At 60.8% G+C, this 16,856-nt stretch overlaps 1 protein-coding gene across 1 annotated transcript in view; it reads left to right on the forward strand.

The window, feature by feature from the left end:
- The window catches only part of CAMTA1 (calmodulin binding transcription activator 1), a gene marked incomplete at its 5' end in the record, with an annotated part of 885,827 nt that overhangs the window by 789,827 nt on the left and 79,144 nt on the right, over window positions 1-16,856 (forward strand). Inside the window, 3 exon segments of the mRNA XM_079918494.1 lie at window positions 2,300-2,440; window positions 3,928-5,768; window positions 11,352-11,478. Of these exon segments, the coding sequence (XP_079774620.1) occupies window positions 2,300-2,440; window positions 3,928-5,768; window positions 11,352-11,478 (2,109 nt within the window).

The following is a 16,856-nucleotide window of genomic DNA, read 5'->3' on the forward strand; positions in this document are numbered from 1 at the left end:
CGCCCCTCCGGAGCCCCTGGGCTGGGACAGGACATCTGTGTACAGCGGTTTGGGTCCTGCCCTCTGGCCCCCACCCTCAGCCCCTGTTTTCTCATCTATAAAATGAGGATTCTGGAAAAGGTCCTCAGCTAAGGGGGGCCCAGGTGTGAGGACACGCCCTGACCCCTAAGTCCTGCCTGGGCCAGGCCCCTTCTGCTGTGATCTGTTTTCCATATTGGATTTCCAGGTAGAGGTTTATTTGCGAAAAGTGCTCCGCAGCTATGATGAGGTTTGCAAACCCCTGGCTTGGGCTGTCCCTTCCAGCTGCCTGAGCCAGCGGGAGTGCAAGCTTCCTGGGGCTGCCGGAGGTTTCCCCGAGGGATCCCAAGGGGCGGCGCCATCCACCTGCAGAAAGGTGGGCTGCAAACACCCAACCCCTGGGCATGCGCATCACACAGGGCTCCAAACAGGCGCCCACGACTTCAAATCCAGGCAGCAGAGCTAGCTCGAGGCAGAAGCCACTCAGCCACCGTCCCCTCTCAATGACTCGCCAGAATTCTCCAGGAGCAGGGCTGGGGCCCCAGCGCTTTTGAAGAAATGAGCGGCAGAGCCAGGAAGACCTCCCGAGGGGCCAGAGCCTCATCAGAATGGAGTGGAGGCGAGGATCCTGGGCGAACACCTGGGCAGGTGCATGGAGAGGAGAAGAGAAGCGGCAGCCTCAGGGGGTTCCCAGCAGATCACGACCCTCACACCGGGGTTTTCTTTGAAAAACCACTGAAGTTCTACATGAAAGCGCAGGAGCACACAAGGAGCTGAGGCATGAGACGGACGGCGCCGTGGAGCTCTCCCTGCAGCGTTCCAAGGCTGAGCCGCCTGTGGAGGTCACAGCAAGCAGCTGCCTTCCCCAGGCCTGTTCCCAAAGCATCGGCCAAGCTGCCAGGGCAAGGCCGGCATCGCGTGCTGTGTGTCGCCGTCGTTGCCATCATCAACATTAACGGTTATGACAACAGCTAGTCTTGGTGGGGTCCACACGGAGTGCCAGGCAGGAGATTGGGTTTCCTCCGGGCCACCCTGTGAGGCGGATACTCTTGTATTCCCATTTTGCAGGTGAGGAAACTGAGGCTCAGAGAGGTTTAGTGACTTGGCCAAATTCACACAGCAAGTACAGAACAAAACCTGGACTCCAATCCACATCTGAATCCAGCCCAGCTCCTACCCGCTGCGTAGACTCTCCCTGTGTGTCTCCTTGTGCCCCTCAGAGAGCAAAGGCAGGCTCTGCGAGCTGTGACAGTTCTTCCCATGGAGTCCACGTGAGATCAGGAGAAAGCAAATTGTTCTTGCGCTGGCAAAGCCCCTGGCCTCTCTCTAACCTGACCCTGTGCCCTGATGCCCTGCTCCCCCTCTCAGAACACCAGCTCCCACCGTCCACCCCCTTCATAGGGACCTGGGTCACTCCTGAAGCCCCAGGCACCAGCTCCAGCCCCGGGGCTGTGGATTCACTGCCGCTGGACCCGGCCCCCCAGAGCCACCAGAGAGGTCCCCCAGGCTCAGCCCCCCACCTCTCAGCCAGGTCTGCTCCAGCTGAGAGAATACAGCGGGCGTGAAACTCAGTCAGTCCACACACCCAGGCAGGCAGGGGGGGAGCCCGCCCTCAGTCATGCTGGGTCCCCCACTCCGACACCAGGGACAGCAGGGCTCCAGGGTTGAGGAGGGTGGAGCCAGGACCCCAGGGCGGCCGTCCGGGTGGCGGGCCATCGGGGGGCACCCGCTGTGCCCAATCTGCCATCCCTCGAGGCCGGGAAGTCTGATGAGAGCAGGAGTCTGAAGCGCTCCCCCTCCCCACCCTCCCCCGCCGGGATGGGAGCCATTCTCCCCAGCCTCCACCACGTCTCCACATCTCCACGACCTGCGGTCTGGGGAGGTCCCTCAGCCTCTGGCACCTCTCCTTCCCCATCCTTGCTCTCTGTCCCCTCCACTCCAGGACCCCTGGAAGAGCCACCCGATGTACTTGGTATTTGTGGGGAAAAAAGCAACTCCCTGGGCCGTCTACTGCCCCCCCCCCACCGCCATGCTCCACAGGAAAGGAGGACGGGAGGCAGAGGGGGCGCACAGAGGTCCAGGGGGCGGGGTCTGGTGGGGCAGCCTGGCCCTCCCTTCTCTACCCTCCTCTCTCTGCCACTTCTTACGGCCATCCTTCATGGTGCCTGGAGCCAGCATCCCAGCAGAAAGGGGGCCGCGCTCAGGGTGGGCCCAGGTCCCGGCCCTCGCAGGATTCCCCCCGCAGCCGTGGCCTCTGACCGCCCCGCCTCTCTCCCCACAGTCCACGGCATCAAGTGGACCTGCAGCAACGGGAACAGCAGCTCGGGCTTCTCGGTGGAGCAGCTGGTACAGCAGATCCTTGACAGCCACCAGACCAAGCCACAGCCGCGGACCCACAACTGCCTCTGCACTGGCAGCCTGGGTGAGCGGGGTCGCCCCCAGCGGGCACGTGGGCAGAGGGGGCGCTGCCAGGCAGCGGGTGTGATGACCACAAGGGGAGAGGGGTCAGCCAGGAGCCAGGCCACAGCACAGCACCCAGGGCAACTCTCCCTCGTCCTGCCCAGAGGGGCTGGCGCGGCTGGCGGGCAGCCCACTTTGGGCAGGAGAGAGCAGTTTCCGGAGAGGCGCGCCCTCTAGGAACGTGGGCAGCAGAGTCAGGAGTGCACAGGGTTGGGTCTCTGTCCACATCCACCCGTGGCAGGTGCCCTCCGGGCCCTGGGATCTCGGGCAGCAGCAGCAGGAGCCCGGGTCCCCGGGCCGACACAGGCTTTTCTGGGAGATCAGCCCTGAGTCAGTGCGACCACTCAAGCTAAACCTCCTGCTTCCACCTCTGTCTCCTGCAAGAATGTAAAGCGGCCCCCATCCTCTGTCCTGATGTGTCTGTGTTTCCGATGATGGTATTTGCTCTTGGAAATGTGGTCCTTCACTCCCTAGCGGCCTTAATTAGCTATTGCCATTAGAGGGTCACGTCACTTCTCCGCGAAGTCTTCACATACTTAGGGATCTTGGTGAGTCTGTAACTGGATCAGGGGAGAATTCACCCTTTTATCAAAGCAGAGTCACCCTTATCAGGTGGAATGACAATCACACAGGAGTGGAGGCCAGGGGGCAGAGCCCCGGGTGCAAGTTGCTCAGAAACGCTCAGAGCCTGAGGTTCTTTCTTCTCTGCCACTGAACTGGGGTTTAGGGCTGGGTCCTCGCTCAGGTCTTCAGAAGGATTTCATCCCACGAGGAGCCGAGGATAGGCCCGGGCTAGCTAAATGGAGTGGGGGTGGGGGTGGCCCCAAATACCTTTCTGCCTCTGGAATAAAGTCTAGAACCCTCTTTGGTCCTGGGGCCTAAGAGCTAGTCCAGGGAGAGTACATTGCCCTCTACCCACCGCACCCCCAGCCCCCTACCATCAACCACCGGCTTTCAGTCCCAGAGGGGCTTCCTGGGACACTGTGGCCTGAACAGGCCTGAAAAGTTTCAGGGGAGGGGAGAAGGCCCCGGCCACCATCCCAGACTGAGCCATTCCAGTGAGTGAGTACGCCTCGGAAGGTGGGAAGGATTTTCCTGGAGGACGGCATTCTCCCCAGCCTCTCCTTCCCCGCCTCCTATGCACTGGGGCTCTTCAATTACTATCTGAAAGGAGCATCGGGGACAAAGCCCCCCAGTCCAGACGGTGGTTTCCTAGGGCACCTGAGAACCCGGGGTGGGGTAAGATGGCCTGAGTCCCTGAGTGTCCGTCCCACGGCAGCCCCGAGGGGCCAGGGCCAGCCTGGACTCCCAGGCTGGGCTCTGCCGGACCCCAGCGCTCAGGGACGGGGCCCACTGCAGTCCTAGCGCTGACACTCTGCGTGTGTGTGTGTGTGTGTGTGCACGTGTGTGCGTGTGCGTGCGCGCGTGTTGCGCTTCTGATCTCCGCAGGAGCGGGCAGCAGCGTGCACCACAAGTGTAACAGTGCCAAACACCGCATCATCTCGCCGAAGGTGGAGCCGCGGACGGGGGGTTACGGGGGCCACGCGGAGGTGCAGCACAACGACGTATCCGAGGGCAAGCATGAGCACAGCCACGGCAAGGGTTTGAGCCGCGAGAAGAGGAACGGCAAGGTGGCCAAGCCGGTACTGCTGCACCAGAACAGCACAGAGGTCTCCTCCACCAACCAGGTGGAGGTCCCCGACACCACCCAGAGCTCCCCCGTTTCCATCAGCAGCGGGCTCAACAGCGACCCGGACATGGCGGACAGCCCCGTGGTCACGGGCGTGTCCAGCATGGCGGTGGCCTCCGTGATGGGGAGCTTGTCCCAGAGCGCCACGGTGTTCATGTCCGAGGTCACCAACGAGGCCGTGTACACCATGTCCCCCACCGCAGGCCCCAACCAACACCTCCTGTCGCCCGACGCCTCTCAGGGCCTCGTCCTGGCCGTGAGTTCCGACGGCCACAAGTTCGCCTTCCCTACCACGGGCAGCTCGGAGAGCCTGTCCATGCTGCCCACCAACGTGTCCGAAGAGCTCGTCCTCTCCACCACCCTCGACGGGGGCCGGAAGATTCCAGAAACCACCATGAACTTTGACCCCGACTGTTTCCTCAATAACCCAAAGCAAGGCCAGACGTACGGGGGCGGAGGCCTGAAAGCCGAGATGGTCAGCGCCGACGTCCGGCACTCGCCACCAGTGGAGAGGGGCTTCGGCTTCACCACCGTCCTGACCAAGGAGATTAAGACTGAGGACACTTCCTTCGAGCAGCAGATGGCCAAGGAGGCCTACTCCTCCTCCGCGGCGGCCGCGGCTTCCAGCTCCCTCACCCTGAGCGCCGGCTCCAGCCTCCTGCCGTCGGGCGGCGGCCTGAGCCCCAGCACCACCCTGGAGCAGATGGACTTCAGTGCAATAGACTCCAACAAGGACTACACGTCCAGCTTCAGCCAGACGGGCCCCCACGTCCACCAGACCCCTTCCCCGAGCTTCTTCCTGCAGGACGCCAGCAAGCCCCTCCCCATTGAGCAGAACGCCCACAGCAGCCTGGGTGACTCTGGGGGCACCTTTGTGATGCCCACGGTGAAGACGGAGGCGTCGTCACAGACCAGCTCCTGCAGCGGCCACGTGGAGACACGGATTGAGTCCACGTCTTCCCTCCACCTCATGCAGTTTCAGGCCAATTTCCAGGCCATGGCGGCGGAAGGGGAGGTCACCATGGAGACCTCGCAGGTGGCCGAAGGGGGCGAGGGCCTGATCAAGTCCGGGGAGCTGCAGGCCTGCAGCTCCGAGCACTACCTGCAACCCGAGCCCACCGGGGTGATCCGCAGCGCCGGCGGCGTCCCCCTCCTCCCGGGCAACGTGGTGCAGGGACTCTACCCCGTGGCCCAGCCCGGCCTGGGCAACGCCTCCAACATGGAGCTCAGCCTGGACCACTTCGACATCTCCTTCGGCAACCAGTTCTCCGACCTGATCAACGACTTCATCTCCGTGGAGGGGGGCGGCAGCGCCATCTACGGGCACCAGCTGGTGTCGGGGGATGGCGCGGCGCTCTCGCAGTCAGAGGACGGGGCCCGTGCCCCCTTCACCCAGGCAGAGATGTGCCTCCCCTGCTGCAGCCCCCAGCAGGGCAGCCTGCAGCTGAGCAGCGCCGAGGGCGGGGCCAGCACCATGGCCTACATGCACGTTGCCGAGGTAGTCTCGGCCGCCTCGGCCCCGGGCACCCTGGGGATGCTGCAGCAGAGCGGACGGGTGTTCATGGTGACCGACTACTCCCCAGAGTGGTCTTACCCGGAGGTAAGCTGTCGCTGCCGTAGCCTCCCGCACCAGCCTCACCTGCCCACCGCCAGCACCCAGCAAGGGATGCTCGTTTGCGTGTGGCTGCCCTTCCCTCGAAGCTCTGGACCATGCAGTTGTCCCCTCCCTCTGTCCCCATGGTGCCCGAAATACCCCCGCTCTGTCTGGTGTTCTCAGTCCTCACAGGAGCAAGTAGCTTTAAAATCAGGGGTCTCCTGGGAGGCCAGGTGGCCCTCCCAACTCTGCCAGAGCAATGTTTGCTGTCACCGCTGTCACCTGGCCGATGTCTTAAGATTCCACCTATGTTTTGCTTTGCCTTTTTTTTTTTTTAAAAAGCATCCTAGGGCTGCTGGAAAAAATTTTGGAAATCACCACTATAGACCATCTGTATCCATTGCTTTGGATTTGTTTCGCAAAACAAAGCAAAAACAAATTCCCATCAAATTGAGAGGGAGGGTCCAGCTTCCAAAGAGTCATCTGTGAGATTTTGGTGGTATATAAGCCTCTACAAAATCAAAGACATCCCCCCACCCCACAGTCTGTCTCACTTCCGGGGGGGCTGAGATCTGACGTTGAGAATCCCTGCTCCAAAGCCCGGGACCGCAGGACGACCCAGGTCTTGCCACGGTGGCCCAGGTGCTTAAGGAAGGAACCTTTGCTTTTCCTCCGAAGTAGAATGGCGTAGGAAGGGGACAGAGTGGCCCAAGTGTTCCCTAACCTCCTGCTGCCCAATAGGACACGACCCCCTGACCCCTCCCAGTGCGCCTGCCGGGTGTTTGGAGAGCAGCATATGGGGGCCCCGATCAGCACTTTCTCCCCTGGGAGGTGGCTGCCCACGGCTCCCGTGGCTCCACTGCCACCTTCCCTAGACATGAGCGCAGGGGCTGCTGCCCAAGACACCAAGGGAAGGGTGCTCCTGAGAGACCCTGAAGCCCATGGGGTACCTCAAGGCAGCGATGCAAACCACGCAGAAGGTCTTCTGACATGGGCAGAGCAGGAATGCTGGCTAAACCCGTGCACGTTCCAGCCCCAGGTGCTGGCAGGGGCTCCCAGGACGATGCCCGAGTTGGGACAGGGTTCACGGGGTTCCCTGAGAAGCGCAGCATGTCTGAGAGCCCGTGTCGGCTTCCCAGTCTCCCCCGGGCCCTGGTGCAGGGGACACTGAGGCCCAGGGTGGAGGGCATGTCTCAGAGGGCACCCCTGGGTGTCAGTCCTGCCTCTGCTGTGATTTTCCCTCCCTGTGACTCAGTTTCCTCACCTGTCAAGTGGGGGTGATAATAGTACTTGCTTCTTGGTAAAGTCTTTGGCCCGTAGTAAGTAATCAATAGTTTATTGTTAGGTTATTGGTTATTACTCTGTGGCCATCACAACTCACGGCCCACTGTGCTCCTTCACGTGTCCTCCTGCCTCGGCTGTGGCAAAGAGGCTACTCACTGTGTATGAACGCCCCCAGCTCTCAGATGCCACATCAGCCCAGGTAGTGGCCCCCTTGGGACAGGAGCATTCCAGAGATACAGCAGGTGTAAGGGCTGCTCTGCCCGTGCACGGTGTCCTCGGGCAGCAGGCGCATCACAGCTCAGGTGTCCAGAGGTGACTGCCCTACGTGGTGAGGGGCACAGGGCTGGGGCTGGACAGTGTGGATTCAAATCCTGCCCCCCACTTTACTAGCCGGTGGTGACTTTGGGCAAAGGTCGCTGCCTTTCCTGTCTCTAAGACGGGGGCAATACGAGGGCTTTCCTCACTGGGTTGTCAGGACTGAGCGAAGAGCTCCAGCAGCCCTACCTCTTCCACCCACCTCCAGGGACTCCCCCTACCACCACGGACCCCCAAGACTCCAGAAGACTGCCTCAGTTTCCTCTTGGTGTGGCTCGCTGTGACCCCATCCCCTGGGGTGAAAGGTCAGCTCAGCCCAGCAGCTGGCTCCCCACGGGGATTAAGAAAGCAATTCCGAGGGGCTGGGAGGGAGGCCTGGGACTGGGGTTCAAGGAGGTCAGAGCTGGGAGTCGGGGCACTGCCTCTCGGGCCTGCCTCCTGGGCCTCAGTGTCCTGATCTGTACGTGGCTGAGCAGGGGTGGCCTCAAGGCCCTCCAAGTCCTCCGACCTTGGAGATCTGGTCCTTCCTCAGGGTGCTCTGAGGCACCCCGGTGCCCGTGTCCTTCGGCAGGAGGAGCTTTTCATCCCGGGACTCAACCTGTGAGCTGAGTGCACATCCCTGGGCGGGTCCAGGCCCTCCTTCCAGCCGCTGGAACCTGCGGGCGCTGGCCAGGGGCTCTTGGCAGGCCTGGCGCTCTCCGTCCTGTATCCGGGCACCGGCCTGCAGATCCCTAAACTGTACCTCGGAGAAAGTCAGTTCAGCAGCTCGCCACGCGAGGGCGGCATGGGAACGAGAAAGGAAAGATGGCCCGGGCGCCTCGCAGAGGGAGCGGCAGCCCCGCTTTTCCAGAAGCTCTGGATGCTTCCAGCTACCCAGAAACAAAAGCAGCTCAAATTCAATTCGATTTGGGAAATGCGCAAATGCCACCAGCTGGGCCCTTTGGAGCCCAACGTGGCTGCTCGGAGAGGCCTCTGTTGAGGCCCCAGCGGCTCTGCCGGCCGCTCCCTCCCCGCCATCCTCCCCCACCCAGTCCAGCAGCAGGGGCCGACCCTCCTGGGTTCTCCAGCCGGAGGTAGCATCTTGTCCCCCGTCCTTCCTCTCTCCTCATAGCACCGCCCCCACCGGCTGGCATGGTACCCTTCGCCCTCTCCCCTTCTCTGCTGGGAAGAAGCCTGCCTGCCACCTGTGTCAGGAGCCCAGATCTAGCCAGTCGCTCGGCACCCTCACCCAGCTCTAAACTTCGAGGGTGCCCAGGCACTCACTTCGCAGGGATGCTAAGGCCAGGGCCGTCTTGCTGTCTCTTCTTGAGCATCCCTCCCCCACCACAGGCTGCTCCCGCTTCCCCTCTGCTCTGTCTGCCTCTTCACCTGCACACACACACACACACACACACACACACCCCTATGCTGGAGGTGCCCCTGGGCCCCCAGGATCCGCCCTAGGGGCATCAGAAATCCAGGTCCTTTACTCAGGGCTCCCAGGGCACAGAGACCTCAGATAGCATGGGTTGCTGCCTCCCCTCCCCCAAATGCTTCTGCGTCATCTCCCTCCACGGACACTCCTGCCGCACCAGGCACAGGAGGCTGCAATTAGAGCTGTCAGCTGCCCGCATCACAGCGATTCAGCACAGCCAGGCCGATGTTGCCATGGAAACCGTCTCCTGAACGGATGGCTGCTGAGCCCCTCCCGCAGCAGTTTCCATGGAGAAGGTCCTGATGTTCTCCAGTAATTTCTGCAGTCCTTTGTTCTTCACAGCAGCCCTGGCTTCATGCTAGCAGCTATTGATTGGGGTTACTGGGGTTTTTTTCCTTCTTTCTTTCTTTTTTTCTCACAGAGTAACTGTCTGTGGCCTTTTGAAGACACTGCTCTTCCATTGCCCAGGATCCAGGGTGGATCGTGCCCTGAGCTGGCCTCTGGTGCCCCCAGGCATCCCAGAGTCAGGTTCTACCTGTACCATATGGTACCTCTCCCAGCTAGGAGCCCACTCCCAGCCTGTGGGCCCAAGGGTGCTGGCTCCAGCCCCGCTACTCCCAGCCTGTGGGCCCAAGGGTGCTGGCTCCAGCCCCGCCACTCCGACAGAACTCCAAATCTCTCTGTGGGGCCATATATCAGAACCAAAGAATGTCAAGGCCAGAGGGTCCCTAAAGTTCAAATGCCACCCAGAGAGGTTGGGCCACTAGACTGAGGACACACAGCTACGAGGGGCAGAGGCAGGCCTCCTGCCCTTGGCTCCTGGTCCTGAGCTCTGTCTACCACCCTCCAAACTTTGATTGTCTAGCAGTAAGATGACTTCTCCAGCCATTCCAGGCAGAGGAAGGAAGGCCCATCCAAGAGCACAGGTGGAAGGCCTTCCAGTCTGGGAGAGCCCCTTCCGTAGGGGAAGCTCCCTTCTGTGCTGGGCTGTGAGGGACCCACTTCCACCTCATCCCTGGAAACACCCCCTCCTACTGCTGATGCCCAAGGCCAGGTCTGCTTCCAGGAACGTTGTGTGGAGCCGCAACAGCCAGTCCTGTGTCGAGGCCGGGGTCCCTCCAGAGCACGGATGGGCCAGTGCCAAGGACAGGGCACCCAAGAACGGGGGACTGAGCAGGAGAGAACGTCTCGCTGGCATTAGGAGCAGCGGGAGAACTAGGGTCTGGCTTCTCTGGCCTGGAGAGGTGGGGGAAGGAGGGCCTCAGGCCGCACTCCTCACCCCCTCCACCCCCCACCCCCCCAGTCTCCAGGAGGCGCGCCGCTCGACCTTCTCCTGCCTGGACACTAGGTGGTGCTCTCCGCCCCGTCCTGGGCAGAGCTTGGCCCCTGCCGGGAGACGAGGCTGGAGCTCACGAAGGACCAGGAGAGCCAGAGGACAGCCAGCCCACCCTCTGCACCCCCAGGGCAGGCCTCCCTGACTCAGTTACCTGGCCTTCCCCTCAGCTGTCTGAGCTCTGAGTAGGGCACCTACACCTCCTTGCTCGCATCAGGCAGGACAGGCGGCTATTAATCACTAAGCTCGGACAATAGACAGGACTGCCCGGGGCACCTAGACGTAAGGCCACCCTCCTTGCTCTGTGGCTGCCCTGGCTGGTTCCAGCCAGAGGTCAGGGAGCGCCTGTACCCTTCGGATGCTGTCCTGCGCCTGGGCGCCTCTGGGATCCTTGGGGGCAGGGCCCTCTCCCCTTGAGCTGAGCAAGGTCATCTGAGCCCCACTCCTGCATCCCCCTTCCCCCCACTCCCCGGCTCTCGCCCTGTGGGAGCAGCTGCAGCCCGGCCAGGCTGTAAGCACATCGGTGCCTGCGTGTACTGTGTCTGTACACAGCGAGGGGGCCGTCTGGCCACCATGGCAACCTCTGAGCCCCTCCAGCTCTGAGCCTTCCTTCCAATTTTCTGTTCTGTTTTCTTTCTCATTACCTTCTTCATCCAGCCCCTCTTCGCTGCCTCCCCCCCCACCCCGGCTATCCCCACCACACCCTGGGCATCTCGGGTCTCCCGTCATCTCCCCGCCAGAAGGTCCAGTCCCTGCAGGCCACTAAGGGGCTCAAGCCCATTTCCGTAGCTCAGAGTCCACACAATCTGTCCACAAGCAAATGACAGTGAAAGCCCCTTCCCTCCCCTCCATTTCCTCTCAGGGGTCCCCCACCACCCCCCGCCAGTTCTCAGGTGCATCCTGGGGGGAAAAGCTTGAAAAACTCTGTGCTCCCTTCTGCCTGGAGCTGAATGTCCCACTTCCAGGAGGGGGTCAGGGATCCGAACTGGTGGCCCCCTTGCTGGGTGCCAGCTGAGGAAGGCCAGGAGCATCTGGGGGCCCCTGAGAGTGCCGGGGGGGAGGCTGGGGGCCTCCTTCCCACCACAGTCCTGAAACAGTGGTTCTCAAAAGTAGGGCTTACGGGAATCGGCAGTCTGCATTTTCCACAAGCACATGGGCTGGGGGTGCAGCCACGGGGGCCTGTGTCCCTCATCCCTCCCTCTGAGGCTGACCTCTGCCCCCCGCTGGTCTCTGTTCCCTCCAGGGAGGAGTGAAGGTTCTCATCACAGGCCCGTGGCAAGAAGCCAGCAATAATTACAGCTGCCTGTTCGACCAGATCTCAGTGCCTGCGTCCTTGATTCAGCCCGGGGTGCTCCGCTGCTACTGCCCAGGTGAGAGGCCGCCTCCCGGCAGAGGCCACAGGGCCCCAGAGCGCTGGACTCCGAGTCAGCCTGGAGGGGGTGACCTGGAGCAACTTGTGTCATTCCCCTGGGCCTCCGTTTCCTCCACGGTGAAGGAGTGGGTCCCGGATCAGCGATCATAATGGCATCTGTTCCGGACTCATGGCCCCCTTAGCATGATAGATGGGGACACAGGTGAGCTTGGCTGGGTTTTGAAGAGAACCTGATGGAGGACTGCTTAGACGACCAATGAGCCAGGGTGACACACCCAGGACTGGTCACAGCAGGAAGCTCTAATCACCCTCCACCTGAAGGGTTACAGGAGCTGGTGAGAGCCAGGCGGGCAGAAGGGCCCCAAAAGGAGCCGCGTCTGGAGTCGGGGCCACGATGCCGCCCTCTCTCCCCCCCGCCCATGCCTCGCACAGCTGAAGCCACACAGAAGTCACGGCCACAGAGGGCCCAGGCCATGCAGTCCACGGGGCCAGTCCCCTGTGGCACAGAGCGGGTCAGAGAGGGATGGAGAAGGCCCGGCAGACCGCAGGGGAGGGGGCGACAGACTGAGAATAACCCACAGAAGCTCCTTTGAGAGGCCGCTGACGCCAGCCACCCCGTGGCCAGGAGGCACAGGCTCATCGGCTCCTTTGGCTCTCAGGCCCCGGAGGCCCCGGGGGCTGTCCCCGTGGCTCTGACCTTGTCCCTATCACTCGGGCAGGGCGTAGCTTGGTGTCCCTGCCTGGTCAACTTGCCCTTGGCCTCTGACCATTACCTCCTCCCCACTGGCCTGTTGGCTCCATGAGGACAGGATCTGTGTCTTTCTTGGTCACCACGTGTCCCCCAGGGCTCGAAAAGTGCCTGGCACGTCCCAAAAAGGGGTGGATGTTCATGAAGGAATCTGCTCACGTTCTCTGTTCCCTGGGTTGGTGCTGCGAGGACCCCTTGACTGGACCCTCACACGCATCATTAGTTCCAGGGACGACCCGTCCAGCTGGCCCAGATGATGGACGGAAAGGCAGACGAGGAGGCGGGCGGGGAGGGCAGAGGGTCCCACTCCGTGTTATTTGCAGCCGACAAAAAGGAGAGAGACAGAGACAGAGAGAGAACGCTCCCCATGGAGGACCAGGGGTGGGGAAGAGAAGTGGGGCCGGGGGGTCCCCAGGGCAGGAGTAGAGCTGGCCCGTGCCAGGGGTCTGGTTCACCTGGGGCGGTCCAGCTTGAACCTCCGGCCGCTGGAGCTGTCTGCCTTACCCAGCACCATCACCCTAGCCTGGGGCTCCCGAGCTGACATGGAACATCCTTCTCTCTCTCTCTCTCTCTCTCTCTCCATCTCCCCACGCAGCCCACCGGAGCAGAATGCCGCTGCTCCAGGGCTGGGCTCACATACTCAGCTTCCGCTTGAATGCAGCGGTCTCTGCACTGCAGACATCCCAGGGAGCCAGGGCTGGTGCCTGTGGTGGCCTCCTCTGCTGGCCCTGCCCCCGCCAGCGGCCTGGCTGGCTCGCACTCATCTCCCCCTGCTCCCAGGCTCCCAGCAGCCCTCCTGGGGCTGGAGCGCAGCCATCCTGACGCCAGCCAGGCCGGGTCAGCCTATCACAGCTCGGGGCCGCGTGTGGCTCATGCAGCCCCCCACCTCCACTGGGGAGGTAGGGGGAGGGGCAGCGTGTTCTTAACTATCCACTTATCACCTGCTGCTGGAAAGGGACTGGCCCAGCCTATAAATAGATGCCGCTTCCTGTACCTGGTTCTTGGCTGGCTGAAGACCCAGACCTCGCCTGTCCTGAGTTAGCCGACCCCTCCAAAAAAATAAAAAAAGATTGGCCTTTGCATACCGTCTGGATGGCGTCCCAGGCCAGGACCTGGCAAATCCTGGGTGCACCTCCCAGATCAGCCAGTTACCGTCGGGTGACGTGAGCCCGGAGGTTGACTTCTCTCAGTCCCCATTTCTACATCTGTAGAAACCACCGGCCAGATGGGCAAGGGGCTGAGATGAGGGTCCAGGAAGCTCCTGGCTTACATGCTCAATTCATGGAGCTGCTCATGAGGGAGGCCTTGCTGTTTCAGTCCTGGTTGCGGGGAGGGGAGCTGGGAGAGGGGTCCAGGGCTGTTTAGGTATCAGCAGGCAGTTCTCCTGGTCCCAGAGCTGGCAGGAGAGTCTGCCCAGGTCACTATGCCTCCTAGTGGTTTAGGCTCCCCTAACATCTTGCATCTTGGACCCAGAGAGGCTCAGGCAGCCTGTGGGCTGGGGGCCCCGCCCTGTTCCACCCCTAACCACAAAGAAGGGGCGTCCTTTTTGGACATCCTTGTTTTGAGGCCCAAGCTAAAACATGTCACTCAGTACGAGAGCACTGGGTGCTACGTGCATTCGTTCATTTCTTCATTCGTCAAGTAGTTTGCCAGGCACTGGTAGGCGCCTGGAGTGGACCCAGCCCCTAACTCTAACCTTGACCGCGAGGAGCTCTCAGTCCAGGAAGGAGCTGGTCATGCACCCTGGGGGACAATGCTGGCTGCTCAGGGACCTCTTCCCTGGGTCTCCCAAAGCCTTGGGGAACCTGGAGCTGATCTTAAAGAAAGGACACTTGAAACCAGAACCAGACTGGCCTCACCTAAAAGAAGGGCTCAGAGGCCTGGGAGCACAAGCCAGGTCACCTGAGGAGCTAGAATGACATGGGAAGAGGGGGCACAGGGGGTGCAAATGGCCCCTGCCCACCGGCCTCGTGCACATGCCCAGGCAAAACAGCTGGGGAGACTAGACCCTGACCAAGAACATGGTTCTGGGCGGCTCCCCCTCCATCACTGGCCACAGAAGACACACAGGCATGGAAACTGCCTCTTGCAAGATTCCAGTAGTGTTCCAAGGTCAGGAGGGAGAAAACCAATTCAAACCAGTGAGCTCTGGTGAAGCAGTGGTGAAGGAGGACTTGGGATTTAGGAAAGGCAACCTGGTCCTTGGAGAAGATGGAGGAAGCCCCCCAACAAAAAGACTTAGTTTGGGGGCTTCTGGACAGCCTCACGCTGGTTTCCTTGGAGTCACCAAAGGCAAAAGATGAAATTCAAAATGAGATGAGCAAGTGCACTGCATTCGCTCGACAAACAGGTATTGAGGGGCCATAACAGGCCAGGCACTGACCTTGGCCCTGGGCATAAAGAGGTGATCAGGACAGACTGGCTCCCAGCTCTCACAGAGCTTACATTCTACTGTAGGAGATGAAAAAACAAACAAGGAAACAAAGAAATAACCCAGATCACTGGAGAAAACACTAGAATATGGTCACGTGATAAGGTAACTTGGGAAAAGGGACGTTCCTTTGGACAGATCCTCTCACAGGCTGGGACATTAGGCTGCAACCTGAATGATGAGATGGAGCTGGTCATGGGAAGCATGGGAGGAAAACCTCCGGCAGAGGGCAAAGGAAGTGCAAAGGCCCTGAGGCAGGAACAGGTTTGGTAAGTTGAAGAAATAGAAAGGTGGGGTGAGTTGGAGGTGGCTAGGTTGGAGAAGATAGCAGAGAACAAATCATGTCCATCCTTCTAACTCATAAGAAGGAGTCTGATTAGGTTGTACTTGCAGTGGAAGCCATTAGTCTTAAGTGGGGAGTGGCTTGATCTAAACTATGTCTTTCAAAGATGAATCTGTGTGTGTGGGAGAATGGATTGTAGGAGGGAAGAACGAAGCAGGGAAGCCACAGGAAGCGGCAGAGGGGTAGTCTTTCCCGATTTAAGGAGGAAGGCTCCCTCGGGCAACACACTCCCACTTATTTCCTGTGGAGGCTTTGGAGTGTGCCCCCCACCCTAACACCATCCCAGCAGAACAGGTAGGTCTCAGGTGTGCTGAGGGTGCCCTGGGCGACGCTAATGCAGGAGTCCAGGCATCTAGGCAAGACACGATGGCAGCTTGGGTACCATGGTGGCCATCAGGATGGAGAGAAGTAAATGGACCCAAGGCTTGCTGATGGACTCAATGCGGGGGAGGGAAAGTGAGTCCAGGAAATGTCCTGGGTGACAGGCCCACATGCGCCGGGCTGCTGGGCTGGGACCCAGGAGGCTATGACAGGTCCTCTTCGCTCTGTCTCTCTGGGGAAGGACGGGATGCCTTGGGATCTGCCACCGTTCCGGCGTCACGGCAGGTTGTACACATGCCAGGAGATGGTGGAAGATGAGCGGCAGGTGAGGAGGACCCTCTAGCTGGAATGTCTGGTACAGAGAAGGCTTGAGCTCCCCGGGGGCCAGCGAGAGGCAGCAGACTTGCCCAGAGGAGCAGAGCTGAGTGGGCTCCGATGGGGCGTTCGCTGACGCCCTACCCTCCTGTTGGTAAACGAGGCAAATCTCCAGGGAAGACGAGTAACCACGAGCTTGGAGATCTGCCTGGGGACGCCATCAGAGCCTAGGGAGGTCTGGACTTGGCTGGGGCCCCCTGCCCAGAGAGGCGCGGCGGGATCTCCAGTGGTACCCCACCCACCGTGGAGCCAGCTTGTGACCTGGAGCCGAGGGACCGCACCAGGGTGGAAAGCACAGGGAAAAAAACACTGGTCATCTTGGGGCAATGACTTCCCGAAGACCTGCTCTGGGGACCATTGCGTAACACATACACCTGGGATGGAGAGAGGCCACACCTCAACGAGTTGGTTTTCCCGTGGGCAGCGAGGGCTGCATCAGAAGACCTCAGAGGGAAGCCAGGGCTTTACTCTGCCCTGGGGAGCAGCTGACTTGGAGAGCTTCCCCCAGTCTAAGCTTCGGAAAACCAAGAGTCCAAACAGTAACACGATCCCCGGGTGCGTCCTCCCTGGAAATCTGTCCTGGGGAGGCCCTGGGCGCTGGTTCCAGAAAAGCAGGGCAGAGAGCACAGAACCCTGCTGTCTACCAGAGGCTGAGGCCCGGCGGGGCAGCCTGTATACACCCACTGGCCCCCGAGACTTCTAAAGCAGCCTCACCCCCAGAAATGAAGCAAGTCTCTCTGCCACAGGTAGGCTCTCCTCTTGGGAACAGTGAGAATGTCCCCTGCGTTACTCAACTAATAGCTTTCATTGAGCCCCGTGTCGGGGTCAGAGCAGCTCACGAGGCCCATAAGGGCCGGTCTTCCCGAAGCCTGACCTCAAGGCTTCGGGGGGGAGACGCAAGGTTTACGCCAGCCTCCTGCCCAGCACCACTGGGCTCAGAGTAGCAGGCACAGACAAAGCTCTGGCCTTCATCGGGGATGCAGAAGAACTTCTGAAAATACGCAGAAGGCCATGCTAAGTGAGTCAGGACAAGCTTGCAGGAAAAGGCGAAACAGAGAAACAGCACAAAGGAATCCAAAGCAACTGCTGCACCTAAAGCCCTCCCCCTCCCCCGCTTCTGACCTTGAGGAGTGAGCAGGCCCAGGCAGGGCTGACCCA

Source organism: Stenella coeruleoalba (genome assembly GCF_951394435.1).
Source record: "Stenella coeruleoalba genome assembly, chromosome: 1".
NCBI classification, from domain to species: Eukaryota; Metazoa; Chordata; class Mammalia; order Artiodactyla; family Delphinidae; genus Stenella; species Stenella coeruleoalba.